Source organism: Panthera pardus, unplaced genomic scaffold, assembly GCF_024362965.1.
Source record: "Panthera pardus isolate Hobbes unplaced genomic scaffold, ASM2436296v1 HiC_scaffold_22, whole genome shotgun sequence".
NCBI lineage: Eukaryota > Metazoa > Chordata > Mammalia > Carnivora > Felidae > Panthera > Panthera pardus.
This window is the reverse complement of record NW_026526788.1, coordinates 36,557,112-36,576,951: the sequence shown is the minus strand read 5'-3', so window position 1 is coordinate 36,576,951 and position 19,840 is coordinate 36,557,112. Positions and strand designations below refer to the sequence as shown.

The following is a 19,840-nucleotide window of genomic DNA, read 5'->3' as shown; positions in this document are numbered from 1 at the left end:
TCCGGGGATATATGGGGGTTGGCAAACCCTCTCCCTACGTGGTCAGTGAGTTGAAGTCAACTCAAATCTTCACGTAGGCAGAGCAGAAGCTGGATCCAGGCTGAAGGACCAAGTATGTGAACTCCAAAATGATGCCACATGGCCCCTGGGGAGCCCTGACATGGATGGCCTGATTAGTTCTTCTGTGATCCCTCCTGAGGACATAGAGCGTGTGGAGGTCATGCCTCTCCCCTCTGACACTTAACCCTTCTTTCCTACCTGTGCTTGCCTTCCCTTCCTCTCTGTCATTACCTCCTTGTTCTGGGTTTTTTTTCCCCCACTGCTTTTTTGTTGTTACGGGATTTTAAAAAATCTGTTTACTGGCTTATTTATTTTTAATTACACCGGTAATATACAAATACGTTCTTGTTATAAAATATTCAAACAAGACAGAAGTATGTAAAGTCAAAAACAAACTTTTCCCTTTACCCCCAATCTTATTCTCCTCCCTAGAGGTAATTACTATTATTAGTTTAGTGTATATTTTTCCTTAAATTTCTCTCCAAATGTACATGCATTTACTAGTGCATTCATAAATATATAGTTTTATTTTGTGGGTTTCTTTTTACATAAATGAAATAATACTTTTTAAATGATCTAGGACTTGTTTTTTTGTGTTTTTGTTTTGCACTTATCCCACTATTTTAGAGATCCTGCCCAGGCTACACCTACATGGAGAGCTGTTTTGGTCTCTTTACCTGCTGCATAGACTTTCCTTGTATGTATGTCCAGTGGTGTATTCAACCATCACTCTGTTGTTGGTCAATTAGGCGATTTTCTTGCGCTTTTTTTTCTCTTGCTGAAAATTTACAATAAAATTATATGACTTGAAGCTTAAGTTCTTCCCCCCTCCCCTTTACAAGATGCACATTAATTCCATCCCTCTCACGTCCTCCAGGTTGAGCAGTGCTATCAGTCCCACCTCATCATACCATGCTCACTGGCTATTTCCCCTTGGCTGCATTGGAAATTCTAGTCAGAGCTGCTGTTTTTGCCCGAGACAGAAGTGACCTGCTATTAAATAAACAGGCATTTGAAACCCACCCCCTCGTTACATTCTGAAAGCCAGAGGTTGCCACAGGACAGTTTCTTAAATCAAGACAATTTCCAGGCAGGAAGAAGATGTAGAACCCTGGCATTATTCCTCTCCCTCGTTTGTTAGCAACGGCTTGATTGAGTGTGGAGAGCAAGCCTGAAATGCCGCCATCAGCACCGACTACCCTTTAGATTAGCACACAGCTCCTATTCCCTTGAATGTAGTTAGGCCAGCTTAATGTCAAGGCATAAAAAAGATACTTGTTAAATAATTTCCCAAAGCTCCGGCTCCATCTTTAATTTGTTTTTATTTTTTTTTCCCCTCTTTCCCTCTCGTCCCTCGGTCTCACTTTTGCTTCTTCTTTTTTTTTTTCCCTTTCCTCGATGCCAAAGGGTACGCCATTAAGTCGGGCTGATTTAAGGGCCGTCAACATCAACCTCTGTGACATGTGCGTTATCCTGTCAGCCAATCAGAATAATATTGATGATACTTCGCTGCAGGACAAGGAATGCATCTTGGCGTCACTCAACATCAAATCTATGCAGTTTGATGACAGCATCGGGGTCTTGCAGGCTAATTCCCAAGGTAAGGACAGCCTGTAATACTTCTCTGCTGTGCCTACAGGGGACAGGGGCTGGCAAGAGGGATATCCTTCACTCAGTAATTCAAAGAGGCTCACACCAGCCTGCTGGCAGTAAAACCTGTGGTCCGGGTGATGGCTTTCAAAGGGGCATCTGCCGCGTCTTCTTACCATCTCGGGAAGCAGGCTTGAGAACACCTGAACACCCACACTCCGAATAGCCTGCCTTCCCAGAGAGGAAAGCAGCCTTTCAATTGCCACTGCCCTCAGTCTTCCCAAACAGTGGCTCTGTGACCCGGGTCACCAGCTAAATGTCAGGCACTGAAAAGATGCTGGCTGAACAATTCCTAATGTTTCTCTGCAGTATATATTTTTGCCATTGACCTATGTTAAGCGTTGCCATTGTTATAGCTGCATGGGGGTGTTAAGCTTTACCTTGTTATCCGCTGACCTACGGATGGTGACCCCCGGACAGCGGGGACTATAGGGACACAAAAAGTCATTTAGCAAGAGGTGAGGCTCATCAGCCCACACGTTCTCTACAGCAGGCATGCCAGAGTGAAATGAGGTACATCCACCTTCTCTGCTCTGCCCCCATCTTCCCTGTCATTTTCTCTGGGATCCTGGGCAGATAGCTGCTAGTAAAGATGTCATCTAGAAGTCTCAGAGAGGCAGCACAGCAAAACCTTGTAACAAACAGCTTGACTAATCTGAGCCTTGGCAGGACTGCTTCTGCGCAGGCTTGCCATGAACTGCAGGATCGTTGTCATAAGTGGTCTGCTGGATGGGTGACATTGGGTGCGTGGTGGGGGCCTGAATCCCATCATTCCAGGACCAAAGGTGGAGGGAGCACAGCCGTGAGAACTCTAGCTGCTGGGATATGAAGCGCGACCTTATTGACGGGATAAAGTTCAGCCCCATCTTGCAGCCCAGACATGTGCTGCTGGATCTTTTGTCAGCTCAGCACCAGCACCACCTCCTTCCAACATCTGCTCAACAGTGCAGCAAAGCTGGGAACGGCAGTTCCTAGAATCCTCTGCCCTGCACAGTTCTGGGCTGGAGTCTGCCAAGGAGAGCCGGGCACTGGGACGAGATCTGGAATTTGGAAGAGACAAAGAGACCTTGATTCTTTGGAGGCAGCGGCAGCCAGACCCTGAGCAGATGCGAGGTTCAAAGCAGCTTTTAAAGGAGCTTTCTGAGAATCACTGGCTTTGCTGCTAGGGACTGAGGGGCGTGGTGTGGCCTTCTTCGAGCTGCCTGGAGATCTGCAGTACCTCCTGTGGGGCTTGCAACTTGGTGTTGCGAGTGCAATGGCTCGTGGTGGCCTCTTTGACTTTTGTTCCTACAGCCCTTCCGATGGTGGCATCCACATCTAATTTCCTTTATACTTGGAATAGAGTGGCTTCTATTCTTGATGCAACCCTGACTGCTACGGTCTGAAGCCTGGTTTTCACCTCTCCACTCTGCCATCCTCTGCCTCTCCCCCAGATCTGAATCTTGGTATCCACTTGATCAGCTGGGCCTCAGGTCATAGCAACATGTCAAGGCTCTAAAAGAGAGTCTTACCTACCCAGCTGTGTACTGGAGAGCCAGAGACTGCCTTCTGTCCTGCCTGCTCAGGGAGCACAGGTGACAGAGGATATGAGGAGACAGTAAGTTGGCCTTCTGGGAGGTGGAAGAGCCAAGCCACCATTTGGTTCCTGCCTTTAAGTAGTTGTTCTTCCTCATGTGTCCTCCCAACTCCGTCCCAGCATGGGCGTCCCCTGGGGAGCTTGTTAGAAATGCAGAATCTCACGCCCACCCCAAACCTCCTGGGTCAGAATCTGCATTCTAACAGGGTCCCCAGGTGACTCATGTGCACTGCTTTAAGGCACAATATTCTGCACGCTAACAAAGCCCGGTCCAGTGAACACGCTGACCAACCCGATTAGACGCTCCTCTTCTCCTGGCGGGAGCTAGCAAGGGGAATGGAAAGGAGTGGAAGCAGGAGAAGCGCTCCCTTCGGTCGGGGGGTGGGGGGCAGTTGGAACTGAGCAGGAGGGGCCGGAAAATACTCCCTTTCCCCAGCATGTCTGTTTTCTCCCAATTCAATAATTGTGATTGTCAAGGTCCATAGATCAGAATCTCAATGCCTGATTGAGTTACGTGTGTGTCTGACATGGGTGTTCCTTCCAGCTCTCATAAACCTGACCCCAGCCTCTCAGATCCTATATGATGGCCACGCTGATAAAAAGGCTTCCCCTCCCCTCTGCACATACCTGATTCTCAAAAGCTTTCTTTACTGTTTTAGGACAGGAATAAGCAAGGAAAATAGGCTTTGGCGGGAGATAAGGAAGAAAGGGAACGGGAGCATATTTTTCCTGCACAAAGAAGAGAAGGGCACTCCTTCTTTAGTACACCTACCCCCCAGACACACACACATACACACCAAAGGAGGCCAAGGATGTACCCCATGGCCAGGGGCAATTTTCAGACTCTTGGTCAGCAGTGGTGTGGAGCCCATGCCCCCCAGCAGCCAGCAAGCACTTCATTCTGCTCTCAGTGAGAGACTGCCAAAGCTACCGGCACACTGAGCCCATATTTCCCCTTGTTTTCTTACTCTGTCTGCCCTTCTCTTGTCCTTGGTTTCTAACACCCTCCTCTGGGGACACTCTGACCTTCCAAAAGTCCAGCGGTGGCCATCAGCACAGGAAGTGACTTTCTCTCTGATGGGCAAGTGCTCTGTATTCATCTTGGGCTGCTCATCACACAGCCCACTCCTTGGGTTTGTCCCAGCCCATGGGGCTGCAGGGACAAACTAGGTTTCCCTGTCACTGTCCCTCCGTGAGAACTGTTAGACCAGCTGGAACGCTCATCGGCCTCAGATATTTTAATTACCCTTCATCTAGGTATTTGTCACGACCACGCTCCAAGTAGATTGGAATTACAGGGTACAAAATGGATTTCGTGTTACTCTTTGCATGTTGGGAAGCAAATCTAACTTCCCCTGAGGGATAGCAACATAGATTTCTGGCCACTGCTACCCACTTTTCACCACTATTTATTCTGCAGTCCTTATGAAGCTGCATCCTCGGCTTTGTCTTGAGAGCTACATTACCATTTCTCCAAAACTCAGCAGGACAGAAGTGTGGACTCAGGGCAAGCGTGTATGCTCTGGGGCCAAAATATCCATGCATCTCAATGGAAAGTTTTTCTAGCATGATACCATGTAACATGAAAAATGTACCTTCACATTGAGGAGGTAGAGTCTTTGTTGAGATTTGGGTTCAGACACTTGCCAGTGTGCATTATCTGGTCTCTGAGACTAACAAAGCCTCTTTTTCCTCTTCTCTATTCACATTCCCTTTTGGTGCCACTGTTCTAGCCCACATGGTGTCAGAACTGACCCAGCCTAGGGACTTTGGACCAGACGCTTTCTGAAAAGATCTGAGATGTGATGGCTGGTTGTCAAAAACAATTACAGAGAAAGGTGGCATACCCCATGCTGGATGGTATATCCGATGTGACAGTTGGGTCTATGAGATGCAGTTTTAATATACAGCAGGCAAGACTGCAGTGACAATTATATAAAGCAGGTGAAGCTGCTTCTTGCTGGTCAGCAAACATCAGCTCAGAACCACTTTACAGCTCTTTACCAGCAACTAAGTGCCTTTATTTACAGAGCGCCTGTCACTTCCCTTTGGCTGGAGAGCTGGTATATTATTTAGCACGTATTTATCTGGGGAAAACATTTCAATTTAAATCAGCTGGTACAACAGTGGCTCTTGCCAGACTGTTTCCCTGTGGTTCTAAAAGACAAGAACTGGCCTGATCTTGAAAGGGAGGGTGGGTAGAGGAAGGAAGGGCCCATTCTCAGAGAGCCACTTGAGTCAGTACCTGAAAAGAGGGTGCATGTGATTGAGTTTCCCTTTGTGCTTTTGAATCACATTATGAAATGAACATCTTATAGTTCCTTCCTGGCTAACCTCCTAGTGAAGGTAACTCTTAGAGAAAGAAATAGGAGTAAATGAGTGTCTGCTATGCATCAGGCACTATAAAAGCCCAGAACACAAAGATGACATGGATTCAGCACTCACCATCCTTGAGGGGCTCAGGTGAGTGGGTGAGATACCCCCATAAACAATTACCGTGCAATGAGACAAGGATGAGGCTAGAAACAAAAGAGCTCCTCGGTTTATACACTTCAAGGGGTTGCGAAAGTTTCCAAGAAGAGGTGACATTTGTGGATGAGTTGAATACATGTGGCTCTTGAGCACTTGAAATGTGACTAGTGTGACTGAGGATTTTTTTTCTCCCTTTTACTTAATTTAATAAATTTGAATTTAAATACTGGCATGTGGCTAGTAGCTACCATATTGGATGGCACAGGTCTAAGTCATCAGCTTGTTGCCGTTTTAAGGGCTGGGATTATAGGGCTGAGATGACAGGACAGCTATAGCGATGGCAGTCACAAGGGCCAGGCAGAGATTGAGGTGGATTTGTAACAGCAAAGATAGCCCATTGAAGGCCAGTCAGGTGGGATGGAGGTGTGGATGAGCAAGGATGAAGAGCTGGTAATGAGTTCTGAGGTTGACTACTAGGTGGATATAAAGTAAGCTGAGGGCTCAGGAGGAGAAACAGGCTCGGGGCAGATGGCAAAGAATATGGTCCTGGTTCATTTGAGTTGACAGTATATGTAGATATCTAACAAAAAATACAACCATACCCTGACTATATAGGGATAAAGTCAGGTTTGAGGTTGCAGACTTGGAAATCATTGGTGATGGATGGTGTATAGGCCTCGAGAGTGGATATTTCCCAGAGATAGAAGGCAGAGCAACCAAGAGAGAAGGGCCAAACCTGGAACCTTGGAAATGTCAACAGTGAAGTGACAAACAGAGGGAGAGAATCCAGTGAAAGGGCCTGAGGGCAAAGATTGAGGAAGTAGGAGTGGGTACTATCAAAAGTAAAGGAGAAGAGAGTTGAATAAATTCCAGATAGCAATTTAGGGTGTATCCTAATTAAGTGTTGATGCATATGTTTTCTTGAATAGACTGTGAGCTCTTTGAGAGGCGAGGACCATTCTTCTTTTGCTCATCTTCATGTCCCCAGTGCCTCTAGCACAGGACCTGACACAGAGTTGACATGCCATAAGAATTTGTTGGGCTGCACTGATCTGAAAGAAAGCAATGATTAGCACTGTCAGATACTACAGGAAAGTCAAGTAGATGAGGTCCGAAAAGAGGCAATGGTGCATTTGACCCTCAGGAAGTTGTTGAAGACCTTGGCAAGAGCAGCTTGAGTAGCTTGTTGCCAGTGGAGGCTGGCGTTGAGGGGTCTGAAGCATTAATGGGAGGTGAGAAGTTGAAACCGTATATTACTCTTTCAAGTGCACATAGGGAGAGAAATAGGGTATTTCAGGGGAATCTTGTCAAAAAAGAGATTTCCTTTCTGTTTTTAGAACGTGGAGAAATCCACCATATTTGTTGGCTGCAGTAGACTGAGGTGAAACCCCATTGAGAGGGAGAGTTTGAAGCTTTAGGAGGAAGTCATTATATGATAGCGTAACAGAGAGAAGCAGGAGAAAACAATGTGGCCTTCAAAAGGAGGATTGGCCCTGGTCCCTCTGAAATGGAAAGCTAGATGAGGAAGATTATAAGCTGGAGGCAGTCAGATGGCTCTCCTTTCTTCACAAAGCTGCCAGTTTGGTTTTCCTTGAAGATCTGAGGGACCGGGACAGTTGGGACTGGGAACTGATGGTGACAAAGGTTCAGGGCAGACATTACAGTAAACATGTAAGGAAGCTGGCTGGAGTGAGGTGAGGGTGTGACTGAGTGTTGGTGAGGGCCAGCTGGGGTTGGAATTACGAAGGCGTTATGGTGCCAGTCAACACAGCTCTGCGATCTTCTCTGCAGCTCTTGGCAGAAACAGCAGAAAATGTACAAAATGGCTTGAGTTTGGGATAGCAATTCAGAGGAGGCGAAGGATTCCATGGAGCTGTTCAGAGGATATTAAAATGAATGGTCGCCAGGTCTAAGATGATAGATGGGGAAGTCAAACCAGTGTTGGGGCTTACAGACTGAGAGGCCATGACAAAGCAGGCAGTTAATCCCTGTGATCAAAGAACAGGGTGGGAAGCAAAAGCGTGGGAGAGCTGAAGCATGGGAGGTTTGATGTGAGAGAGGAGTGTGTGATGAGCTCGGAGAATGAAATATTGCAGATCCTGAACAGAGTTTGGTGGTATTATGCTCATTTTGCATGCGGATTCTGGGTCTAAGGCAAAGCCCATCTGACCACCAGCACCACCAGCACCACCAACAACTGTAATAATAACACTAATGCTTATGAAAGTTTGCTGCCATTGCATGATAGACATTTTGCCAATTGAGACGATAAGGTTTTCACCCTTGGCCACACATTGTATTCATTTGAGAAACTTAAAAAAAAATATCGATGGCTGGGTCGCACCTCAGCAACTGTAGTTTAACTGATCTGGGGTACAACCTGGACATTAGAAGCTTTATAAACTCCCAGATGGTGCAGCCAGAGTGGGAACCACTGCCCAAATTGGTCCTCTGAGGAGGCATATGTGGTAAGGAGGTTACCATTTTGATTGGAAAGGGAGGAAACTGAGGCCTTGAGGGGTGAAGTAATGGCTTTCACCTGGGCCTTCTGGTCTCCCAGGGATCCTAAACTTTACTATTTTACTTCCTTAGGACAATGCTGTTGGCTCAGCTTGTTGGTCTGCCTTCTTTCTTTCATATTTTCTGGATGGTCATTAGCTTCCTAAGACTAAAAAAACCTTAAGTGGAGAAAAAGGGGCTTGGGGTTGTGCTGGAGCCCAGGTTCTAGTTTCTACCAACTGGCTGCATTTGTCATCTTGTCTCTATCACATGTCTCATGGTGATAAGCGAAAGATATTAGTTGCCCAGTGGACAGGCCTTCCTCCTGACCACAGCTTTTGGGAGACGGCCAAGCAGAGATCCAGCACTATGCTGCTACTAAACAGCAACGTCGCTCACCCCCAGGGCCGGCAGTGTGCTCCCTAAAGAGCTTGGGTCTCTTTAAGAAGATGGAGTGTGTGTATTTCAACATCGGGGTTCATTTTGGATGTGGTGTGAAGGTTTCTCTGTGGTTCCCTTTCCTGTTACATGCTCCGCATTCCTCAGATGCATGCTGCCTGTCCCCAAACCCTTATTAAGCACCTGTTGTGTGCTCGGACTGTGCATGGCAGACACTGTTAGAGAGACAGGGATGCGTGAAGCACATTCCCTGTCCTTGCAACCTCCGATGCAAATGTGCAACTGCTTCTGAATGCTGGTGTATTACCAGGAAAGAATTACAGTCCATGGAGGCAAATATGGGACAGGAAGAGAAAAAGGAAGAGAGTGGGTTTGAGAGACATTTTGAAAAAATGAATAGGATTTCAGCTGGTAGAACCAAATAGAGCTGGCTGCAGTCAGAGAAAAGAATTGAAGTAAGGGGCAAGGATGCATGGAGATGTGTTCGAGGGACAGTGATGAGTACAGTTTGGCTGGAAAACAGGGTATGTGTAAGACAGCAGGGAGGCCTGAGGCAGAAATGTGGGTTAGGCACTGAGGGATTTTTTTTTTAAATTTTGAGTTATGAAGCTATAATTATTCAGTGGGCACTGGGGAGCTACAGCAGGTTTCAGAGCAAGAGAGTGATGGGATCAGACCTGAGCTTCAAGGAGATTGATCTGGCAGCCTGTGAAGCATTGTTTGGAGTGGGAAAGAAGAGAATGCAGGGGTCTGGGTAGGAACTGTGGTTATCCAGGAGATCAGGAACCTTGAGCTGGAAACAGAAGGGGAGACTATTTTACTGTGAGACATAGTAGACGTAAAACAGATTACGTGATTGTCAGCTTCCTTCTCAGTGACAGAGGATAGTGATGAGCTCATAGGAAGAGGCCTCAGCAGGCAGGGCCTGGCAGCGGGAGAAAGTGGTATTGGCAATGTTGGGTTCTAGCCATGGTTCATTTCCATGTAGACTTGGCAGAAAATCCAGGTGACCATGAAATGCAGATGGGTGGAAATAAAGTCCTGCATTCAGGAGAGGGTCACAGCTAAAAGTCTGCCCCATGGCTTATTCTCTATCAGTGGAGTAGAACCTTGGAGAGAGGTATGAGGAAAGAAATGTGAAAAGCAGAAGGATGAAAAGCACCTTAGAAAGGGCAGAGAGGAACATTTGTAGAAGTCAAGGAACCACAAGCTGAGCTGGGCTCCCAACTTCCCAAGGGACGGAGAAACATATGTCACAAACCCGAAATGAATGTCCCCTGCCTGCTTTTCTTCACCCCTCTAAATTTATTTTTCTGTATTCTGTGCCTATTTATAGCTCTTTATATAATGGCTCACACAAACACTCCAATAGACACACAAGCATGTATGTGTACGCACACCAGCACACATGCATGTGGGCACACACACACACACACACCCAGACCTCCAGCCCTCCGTGACCCTCAGCCACGGTGACACTAAATGATGTCCACACATAAGCAGATGCTCTCCCTTGACTGCATTTCAACAAAAGTTAAGAGCCTCAAGTAGAGAATGACCTTTTTCTTTGGAAGAATGGCCAAGGTTCTTAGAGAGACAGCATTAATTGGGGGCATAGGGCATATCCTAAAGTCTGAGATTTCTTTTCCTGTTCCAGAGAAGAAAATGTGACTTCTCTTTTATCTTTGGGGGAGGCTATGTGGGTTAGGACCTCTAAATTATGGCAGGATTCAAAGGGTCAGGATTCAAAAGGACCTTCCTAAACTAGTACTTCGGGACAAAACCCACAGGATGGAATGTAATGAAGTCCACCGGGTGTTCAGTTTCAAATAATCACTGAAGACGGGTTGCATAAACCTGGCTGATGGAAGTGTAATTTATTTTGAGTAGTGATTGTTTCATCCTGGTCGGTCTGAGAGTGAGTGTGTCAGGAGCTATGAAGATTTGAGGGGAAAAACTAACCAACTCAAGAATGCAGCCAAGGAGATGGTCAGAATGGGGAAACACTAGGACAGCCTATCCCTTGCCAAGCAGTTAAGAGAGTGGGGGGTTAGTGGACTGAAAGGGCCATTTTACCTTCTGCTCCACTGGAAAAACCACGGCCGATGGCTAATGATTAAGGAGAAACAGATTTTAGCCCTGCATAAGGAAGACATTTCCAGAATAGAATGGGCTGCCTAGAAATGTACTGAGCATTCTGTCGCCACAGGTCCATTTGCCAAGGGAGAGGTACTGACCTGATCTTTGTGATGAGAGGGACGTCAAACCAGATGAGTTCTTTGGTCCTTCATAACTGAGGGTCTTTGGTATGCTTTTTATGTTTATTACATGGGGATCTGTGTTTTTGATGATCTACATTGTTACTCCAGAGAGAGAGCTATGGCGTTTGGTAGAATTGGGGTTATAACGGGTCTTTTGGTGGAAGCTTCCACATCCTTCCAGAATGGCACTGTCTCTGTGTGTAAGTTGCAGTGCGGTAAGCAGTGCACATCTGGCTTTCCCGTTAATCTGACGGACCACCCCATCTTCAATTCCCATGTCACCCTCAACTTCTGTCCTGCTAGTGTTTCCCCTTTTTGTCCTCCCTGCCTCACCCCTGCACACCCAGGCCACACACCTCCCTGCCCCAATCCCAAACATACCTATGCACATATCCTTACACACATTCTCCCTTCCTGAAACCAGAGAAGCATTTTTTTCAGCTGCTCCCATATGACATTCATTGCCACAATATGGTCTCTCAATTCTGAAAGGGTTGGGGTGGGGGTGGGGGCGGGGAGAAGCCATTTCTCTCTAGCCGCCGAATGAACAAAGCTCTGTGCTAAAATATTTGTCTTCGGTTGTAACTGAAACTGCTGTTGGCTTCAGTCCCCCAAACCAGAAAGACAATTATACTTAACTGTTTCGAGATTTATAAATACCACACTGGAATAGCCTCTAGGTAGTAACTTTAGATACCCAGCCCAATAATTTTCTTTTATTGGTTTGTGATTTAGATCTTATTTTGAGTCCTCTATAATAAGAGTAGTACATTTCATTAAAAGAGCTTACTAACCAATAAAGAAAATCTGGCTTAGGGCTCGAGCAGGTCTCGAGTACAGAAAGGGGCCTGCCCCGTTATGTTTCTGTGGCGGACATTACAAGACTAATCTCAGCACAGGAGTGCACATGTATTACAGCAAAGCAGCATCTGCAGCTGCTTTCTTCTAAATGACTTCAACTTGGGAGAATTTTTCCTACACAGCATATTTTACCACATGAGAGATCCTCTGAAGACCGCCGTTTACTATTCTGGTAATAGATTCCCAGCGACGAAAACGAGGACACACGAAAAAACAAGAATGACTGTAACAAGAGATGGGAAAGCCTGGACTCTTTGCTCACCCGGTGGTGGTTTGTAGGCCTTCCATAGATGGGGCTCTTCCTTGGGGAGTGGATGTGGGGGATTAAAAATAAAAACGGACAAAATAACGTTTTCCTTTCGACTACATGCAGAGCAGATTGAGTTCCTCTCTCAGGTTGTGCCCAGCTTGGGACAACTGCAGTGAAGGAAAATCTTAGCTTCGGAGACAGAAAACAGATGTGGGGTGGTGCTGGGTTTGGGCTGAACTCATCGTCCTCACATCAGGCTTTACTCCTTAAAACCTGCGTGTGTAGTTAATGCCTCTTTTTAAAAATTGTAGGCCCTCTTTTTTTCAGTTGAGTCATGCACTAGGCACACTCATATGCACTATCTCAGTTACTCTTCCTGATAACCTGTTAAGGCGGAGGTCATCTATCTCCATTTTACAGATGAGAAGACTAAGGCCGAGGAAACTGCAGCAGCTTCCCCACAGTCTCATAGTGCGTCAAGGGCACGTGGAGTTGAGGCCCAAATTGTGTGATTCCAAAGCCTGTGCTTTTCTTACCGCCTCAGTCAGCCCCCTAGAAGAGAATAAGTGTTATTCTCATGAGAACAGGCCTCAATCCGTACGTCTGCTTTTAACGGTCATGGAAGCATCCCTGGGCATGCTAAATGTCTCTTTGCACCCAGAGACTCAAGGGTCTTTTTAACATTCTTATTCTGTGCATCCACATTTTGTAGGTCCCTGGCCCTCCTCCCCTCAGCAATCAGAGACACTGGGATTCTCTTGGTTCTGGTCTTCCTTGCTACAATAGCTAAACAAACAAGAGTAGAGTTGAGAGAAATATCAAGAACTCTGCTTAGCCTGCCTCTGTGAGCAGTTTAATTGTTGCAGCTTTTTCCCTGTTATTATAGATTTGCTTTTGGAGCTGTCAGAACAAAGGTGGAAAGTTAGAGACCCCTGATATTGCTCTCTGTTGTCCAGAAACTTACAAAATATTTCCAGGTTTTATCGATTCATCTCACTCTCCAGGTGGAAGTTTCCGTAAAAGGCAGTAGATGAGAATAAACAGACCACTCTAGCCCCCAAAGCCTAGGATTTCACATGGTGTGTTACACTCGGAAAATGGTCCAGATAAATTGTCCTTTGGGAGGGAAGTGTGACTGTATAATCAAAGAAAAGTAAAAGAAGTCTTGTCATCCCGTGGACTCTCTAAGGCCCCAGATGAGATTCTGGATAAGGATGGGTCCATCAAGAGTTCTTTTCCTGAGCATTACTTTGGTTTATACCCCATGGCTGAGATTAGTGTCCCCACTCTTTCCATGGTCATGCTGTCACGGAGCTAATGGGATCCATAGACAGAAATGACACAGACATATAAAATAAGTTGTATGGCACAACTTGAATACACATATTTAATGATATGGGGCCTGCATCATTCCAGAGTAGCTTGTAAAAGGCATGGTGTGAGTCATTTGTAATTTTCTGAGGCATGAGTTTAATCCATATGCTGTAAAGATAACGTGCGTGCCCCGAGCCGGTAGATGAGCCTAACCAACCATCCAAGGGAGTTTTGTCTTAACCCATCTATGTATAACCAAAAAACTCATTTGAAGTCCTAAAACCTTTATTTCTTGTCTTAAAAATGGCCTTGCAAAGAAACACTGATCTATAAATGACCTTAGTTTTGGATTTATAGAGTATTTAGGAACGTGGATGGTCCTTAAGTATTTCAGTCAAACTTCATGGAATGTTCTGGTGGAAATCGTTCCCCAATTCTAGAAAAGCAGTCATTGAGCATCTTGTTACATATCCCCAGTAAAGAGTTTCTACCAGCTATAAGAGCCACAGGGATGTCACCACATAGTGTGTTAAGAGAAGCCAGGGGCCGTTTTGGGCTGCAGTGGTTGGGGGCAGGGGCTCCAGAATAAGTGAAGTTCAATTTGAAAATAAGTATGATTATCATAAGTAAAGGGGCTACAGGCAGGTGGAAGAGGCTGAGGCTGAGTGAGAGAAGGCACATAAACAAGAAAGGCCAAGTGTAGTTCAGGCAGGGGCACTTAGCTATCTGTCTGCTGATGATAGAACAGAGGGGCCTTAATGGTCTCAGGGCATCAGAGGAAAGGAGGTAGGTGAGGTCACTGTTAATTTGGGTGGGACCTCAAAAGAATGGCCTGGTCTATCACCTTACTGATCTCCCCACTCCCACCAATTGCCAGAAATGCATTTAAATGCTTAGCACAGCACCTCCCACCTACTAGATGCTTGTAGAGGTTTGTGGAGTGAACAAATGAATACTCCTAATATCTGTTGTTTGCAGCCTGCCCTATCTTCGTTTGCCCTCAAATGAGACAAAGCAGCTCGATACTTTGCTAAAAACCACATACTTTCCTCCCCGGCTTCAGTCACTCTCCATTCCTTTGACTGCTGAGCAGTAGGCAAGGGCTACAAAGATCCAAGATGTTGAACTTGTCAGGCTTGTCCAAACGTTCTCTAGTAAATCACCCCAATCCTTGAACCTTTACTAATAGCTCGTGATCCTCAACCTTGCATTGGCCTCACTGCAGGTAGTGTTGCACAATACCAGCCCAAGGCCTAAGGAGGCTGTAGGACTGAGACCTCCAAAGTTCAATGAAGGGCAGAAACCATCTCTACTTTCTGCTCCAGGGAGCTTTGAATGGTTCCTTAGAGCTTTCCTGGCCATGTGGAGATGGGCACTCCTTTTAGCAGCAGACTAGCCCATGTCGCCCTAATACCTGGGCAGGAAGAATTCAGCAGATGGGTTTTGTCACTCTAATTCATGGTGGCGAGTCACAAATGGGGCTGTCAGAGTGATGACACAACTTTTTTTTTCAATACATGACACAATTAAATAGGGTCAGAAACCACGTCCTTCACAACCACACATGGCAGCCCTGAATGAATGGATATAAAACACTTAGTAACTGAGATGTAGTAAGAGATCACGCAACATCAGCTACATTTGTTACTATTATTTTTGGAGAGTTTTACTATTTTCTTTCCTTTGCTCCCCCAAGATAACCAATAGCAAGATAAGAATTATCCCTTTGTACCTAGCAGCCAGAATAGCTGTTGATTGTGCTTGTCAATAAATACGCGTAGAAAACAAAACACACCTTTGGGAGGTGAGAAATCCAGGAACAGTAGATTTACAAAAGCCTACAGAGGAGTTGAGGAAAAACTGGGACACATTGACAGTGACCACTGAGATTTTTCCTCCATAGACAGGCTAGTATGGCACCACATGATGGGGCTTCTCTATGAAGCAGAGAGGCTAGGTCTCTGTTCACTGAGGTTCTGGTAAAATGAAACTATCCAGAGTTGCTACTGTCAGAGTAGGGCCCATACTGCTCCGACTAGATGATAGGTTATACCTATCATTTGCCCTTGGCCTCTTTTCACCTCAAAAAAACTAATTTTGGCTCTCAGCCAGAAGATCTGAGGAACTTTGAGTTTTTAATTGGGGAAGGGGTCTTGGATCCCTTTAAGTGCCTAATAAAATGATGGATCTTCTCTTGGCCCCTTCCTTTACCTCCCCAGAGTTGTATGCAGAAATATTTGCATATGGAGGTAACAAGTTACCTAGCCTAATGGGTTTTCCACCTTAGCTTCACATTGCAATCAACCAGGAGCTCTCAAACCTCACTCAAGCCACATCCCACAGCGATTGCACCAGACTCTAGACATAGGATGCAGGCATCAGAGATTCCAAGGTGCAGCCTGCATTGAGAAGTACAGACTGAGCCTCTTTACTCAAGGTAACCGTCCGTGATTCTCACATGGGACTGCTGGTTCAGTAAGCTTCCATCTCCATGGAACTGGCAGCCTCCCAGGGTTGCTTGCGGGGAAGTTTGGAAGGCATATCATGGACATTATGAAAATAGGAACTATGGGAGAAATGAACTTTGACTCGTGAACTTCCAGGTGGTTCCCAAATATACACCGTCCTGATCCGCAAGGAGTGGGGAAAATAGACCAGGGGAATGTGCATGGGAGAGGTCAAGGCAGGTAGGTGCAGGTAGTTTTCGGGATGCTTAATCAGCAGTATAGGAAATGGAAGAACTTTGAAAATCAATCAAACCCCTGGGTATAATGACAGAGAAGGAGACTAAATAATGGGAACGTCATGGTTGAAGTTTCAAACTTAATCTATAAACCTACTTTTAATGGGCCCCCAGGTGATTGTGAATTCAGGGTGGCTTTCTTTGTATTGGATTACATGAGGCTGTTCCATATTTCTAAGAGAAGTCCAGGTGTGTGTCTCATTTTATTTATTTATTTATTTATTTATTTATTTATTTTTATTTGCATTTAGGATTCCATAGACTTTTTTTTTTCTAAAGTCTTCTTTTTATGAGCATTAATTATATACCATGCAAGGAAGCAATTGCCTCTATGTTATGAAATATTAAATCAAAATGCTTCCTGTTCCCAGATGTCCCAGAGATAAATACGGCAGTATTTTGAAGCCCCTCTTGGAGCTGTTTTGCCTGCAAATTTATTGTTTTGTCTCCATTTTCAGAAAGCCCTGTTTTCTGTGAAGTATAGCACTCTAGGTAGTTTTTAAGGCGCAAACTCCTCTGGAGTTGCCTGTGTCGGCAACAACTCTTATGTAGATAGCACACGAGGGATGGCGCACTGATCGGCTCCTTTAAGATGACAAATGGGCAGAGAGTGTTATTGTCTTTGATTGCACGCCTTACATCATCTGTATGTAGGAATAAAAGGGCCATACTTTATCTTTAGCCATTTTATAAATATTTAAGCCCTTATAGCTGCCTAAAGATATTAAAGCATATTTTACAGTAGTCGGAATATAAATATTATATATAGCGCAAGATACCAAAGTAGTTTAATGAATTCATAATTTTCTGTTCACATTTATTGGAATGTGTTTTATGTTCCAAAAGTTCCATTTAAAGAATAAGATACCATTCTGCTTTCTGACAACACACCAAGTGTGGCCACATTTCGGGTGGGGTCTCAGTTCCAGTGTCTACAGAGGCTTTCATTAAAGAGGCAGAAAGGCAGGAAGTCAGGGCACTGGGATATATTTCCTCAATCTCTCCATTTAAAAAATATATATATAAATAACTTTGAATAAACAATTCTGGTGCTTATTTAAATTACAAAGCCTTCCAAAGAGAAAACTTTTTATAGCCCCTTTCCTCTATTTCAAGGAGATTAATTCAAAAAAACCTAAGTAAGAGCAATAAAGGTGTAGTTTGCAATTTTCCTGTCCTCCCAACCCACCCCCTTTTATAAACCCTGTCGGCCAGGATACAGCCTGATTCAGGGTATTGATTTCAATAGTGACTTCCCAGTGCTTTCTGAACATTTCTCCTTAAGTTAAAGAATTCCTTCCAGCTTGCTCCTTCCTTCTCCTAAACGCGAGAGTGACAGGGAGAATATCACTGCATCTCGTTTCAATTTTCTAGTGAAATATAAAGACTTTCCTCTTTAATATTTCACAAAGTTTCTCCAGTTCCCAGTGGGAGTCCATGCTGGGTAATGTTTGCTAATTACCAACAACAAAACTAGACATACAACGCTGGTAAATTACCTGACCCTTTCCATTTTAATGAGACAACAAGGATTTCGCGAAGTGATGTTGTTTCACTGGTTAATGGTGTCAGCAATGTTGTAATTGTGGGTTGAGACGCATTAGCTGAACAACCACATGTAGAAAGGGCTTTCTCTTGACAAGCCCTTTGGAGACTAGAACCATATTATCATTAAGCCTTTGTCATTTGCATGCTGCTAATCACTTACTTTATTATCCAGAGTATCCATTGTCTTTCTTTAATTGCTCTTTAAATTAAAATTAAAAATAGTTCTAAAGCCCACAATGGCTGGGATAGCATCTTGATTATGAAGATAACTTCAAGAAAATGGAACAACTGGTAACATATTGCTGGGATTATGAGAGAGTCCCACTGTTTCGTACCATGCCTGCAGGCCCCAGGAGCCTAATTGTGGCGGTTTCTCTTCCTTTAGCCCATACTGTTTGTTTAATAAATGGTTATTTATGGCCTTTTTGGCCATTATAGCAACTTTGGAGAAAGTACATCCTTCTCATTGGTTTGAGCACTGCAATTTCATTCTCCGGGCAAAGGTATAAAATACAACTGAAAGGCAGTTTCTGTACCAGAGCCTCTGAAAAGAGATCCTCTTGATTCTCCTTGCTTGTTTATTCTGTCTGTACACACTTACTTTTAAAATTTGGGGTCATGAAAGAGACCTAAACCTTGGAGCTAAAAAGGACCTTAGAGTCATCCCCATTTCCCAGGTGAAGAAACTGAGGACCAGAGCAGTTGTTATAACTATAATCACAGAGCAGGAGATGAACCGGATTGTCTGTTACTGAGTGGAGTGGATGCAGGGCTCCTGATTGGAAGATCGTGCCTTCTGGGTTACTCCTGAAAGAGGATATGATGTCATGTTGTGAATTGTGATGTGCAAGTGGCAGGGTTCTCATGGTGCACTTAGTGTGTGTCTCTTGTATGCATCTGTCAGTATGTTTGTTGCTAACGGACTGTGTGCTAGGATACTGGAAGAAAAGGTTCATGTCTTCCGCATCCTTAAAAAAACAACCCCATGGGGGTGCCTGGTGGCTCAGTCTGTTAAGTGTCCAACTTCAGCTCAGGTCATGATCTCATGGTTCATGAGTTTGAGCCCCGCATCAGGATCTCTGCTGACAGCACAGAGCCTGCTTCAGATACTCTGTCTCCCTCTCTCTCTGCCCCTCCTCTGCTCTGTCTTTCTCAAAACCGAATAAAAACATTTTTTAAAAAACCCATGAATGACTCTGCAGTCATTCCTGAATACCAAGGGATTAAACCCAGAGTTATCATGGTTCCATTGTCATATACGGTGCCCTCAGAATTAGGATGATAGTTTTTGAGAACCAGAAGGGATTGGGCACTGCCTTATCTGCCTCAAATTTACAGAAGGGAAAACCGAGTTTAGATAAAACACTGAGTCCTTCTAAGTTCTCATAGGGAGCTAAGGATTGACCTTGGATTCCCTGTCCATTTCTTTGTCAGCATTACCAATCTATTGTTGACGACATTCATCATCATCATCATCATCATCATCAAAGTTAGTATTCATAAAGTGCTTACTCTGTTCCAGGCACTCTTGTAAGCAATTTACCTGTATTATTTAACTTATTTAATCTTCATGACGTACTACTCTCCCACTTTACAGATGAACAGACTGAGACGCAGAATTTAAGAAAATTTCCCCAAATCACAAACTAGAAACTGAACAAGGTAGCACTCACACGAACGCAGTCTAGCTCCAGAATTCAAGTTTTCAACCACAGTGTTATGGTTTATTTCAGATTATGGTCAAGGGATATTGATCATGGTGTAAATGACTTTTCAAAATCAAATTAGCACCAATCAACATCTTCTTTAGTGAAGATTGGTGTGGATTGGGAATACCTGATCCTAGTTATATATTCATCTGCCAGCCTGAACATGTATGCAGGAAAGCCTTTAAAACTTAAAAGAAAAAAGTTTACTGTGCTTTCTTTTAAAGGACTTTCAAATGTTTAGAACGTGGACTGTTCTCTCAGGCCAGGCGTCCTGTCTTGAGAACCTTTCAGAGACAGCTGTCTCTGACAGAGAAAGTTGCCGGAGATGGGATTCTGCTTTTCCTGAACTGTGTTCCCTTGGATCACTTGGCAAAGCCATCTCTTACAGCTCCTTAATTTTCTGTGCTCTTAAGATACGGATGTTTTAGTTTGCCTGTGATTTCCTAGCTCTGGTTTTTGCTATGCTGGCCGTTGGTTCCCATTAAACCAAACAACTGG

General features: G+C 44.7%; 1 protein-coding gene across 33 annotated transcripts in view; it reads left to right on the top strand.

Moving 5' to 3' along the window:
• The window catches only part of KCNMA1 (potassium calcium-activated channel subfamily M alpha 1), a 722,982-nt gene that overhangs the window by 651,835 nt on the left and 51,307 nt on the right, over positions 1 to 19,840 (top strand). For all 33 annotated transcript variants that reach the window (XM_053909597.1, XM_053909605.1, XM_053909598.1 and 30 more), the window contains one exon: positions 1,468 to 1,660. In XM_053909597.1, the coding sequence (XP_053765572.1) occupies positions 1,468 to 1,660 (193 nt within the window). The remainder of the gene's footprint in view (positions 1 to 1,467; positions 1,661 to 19,840) is intronic.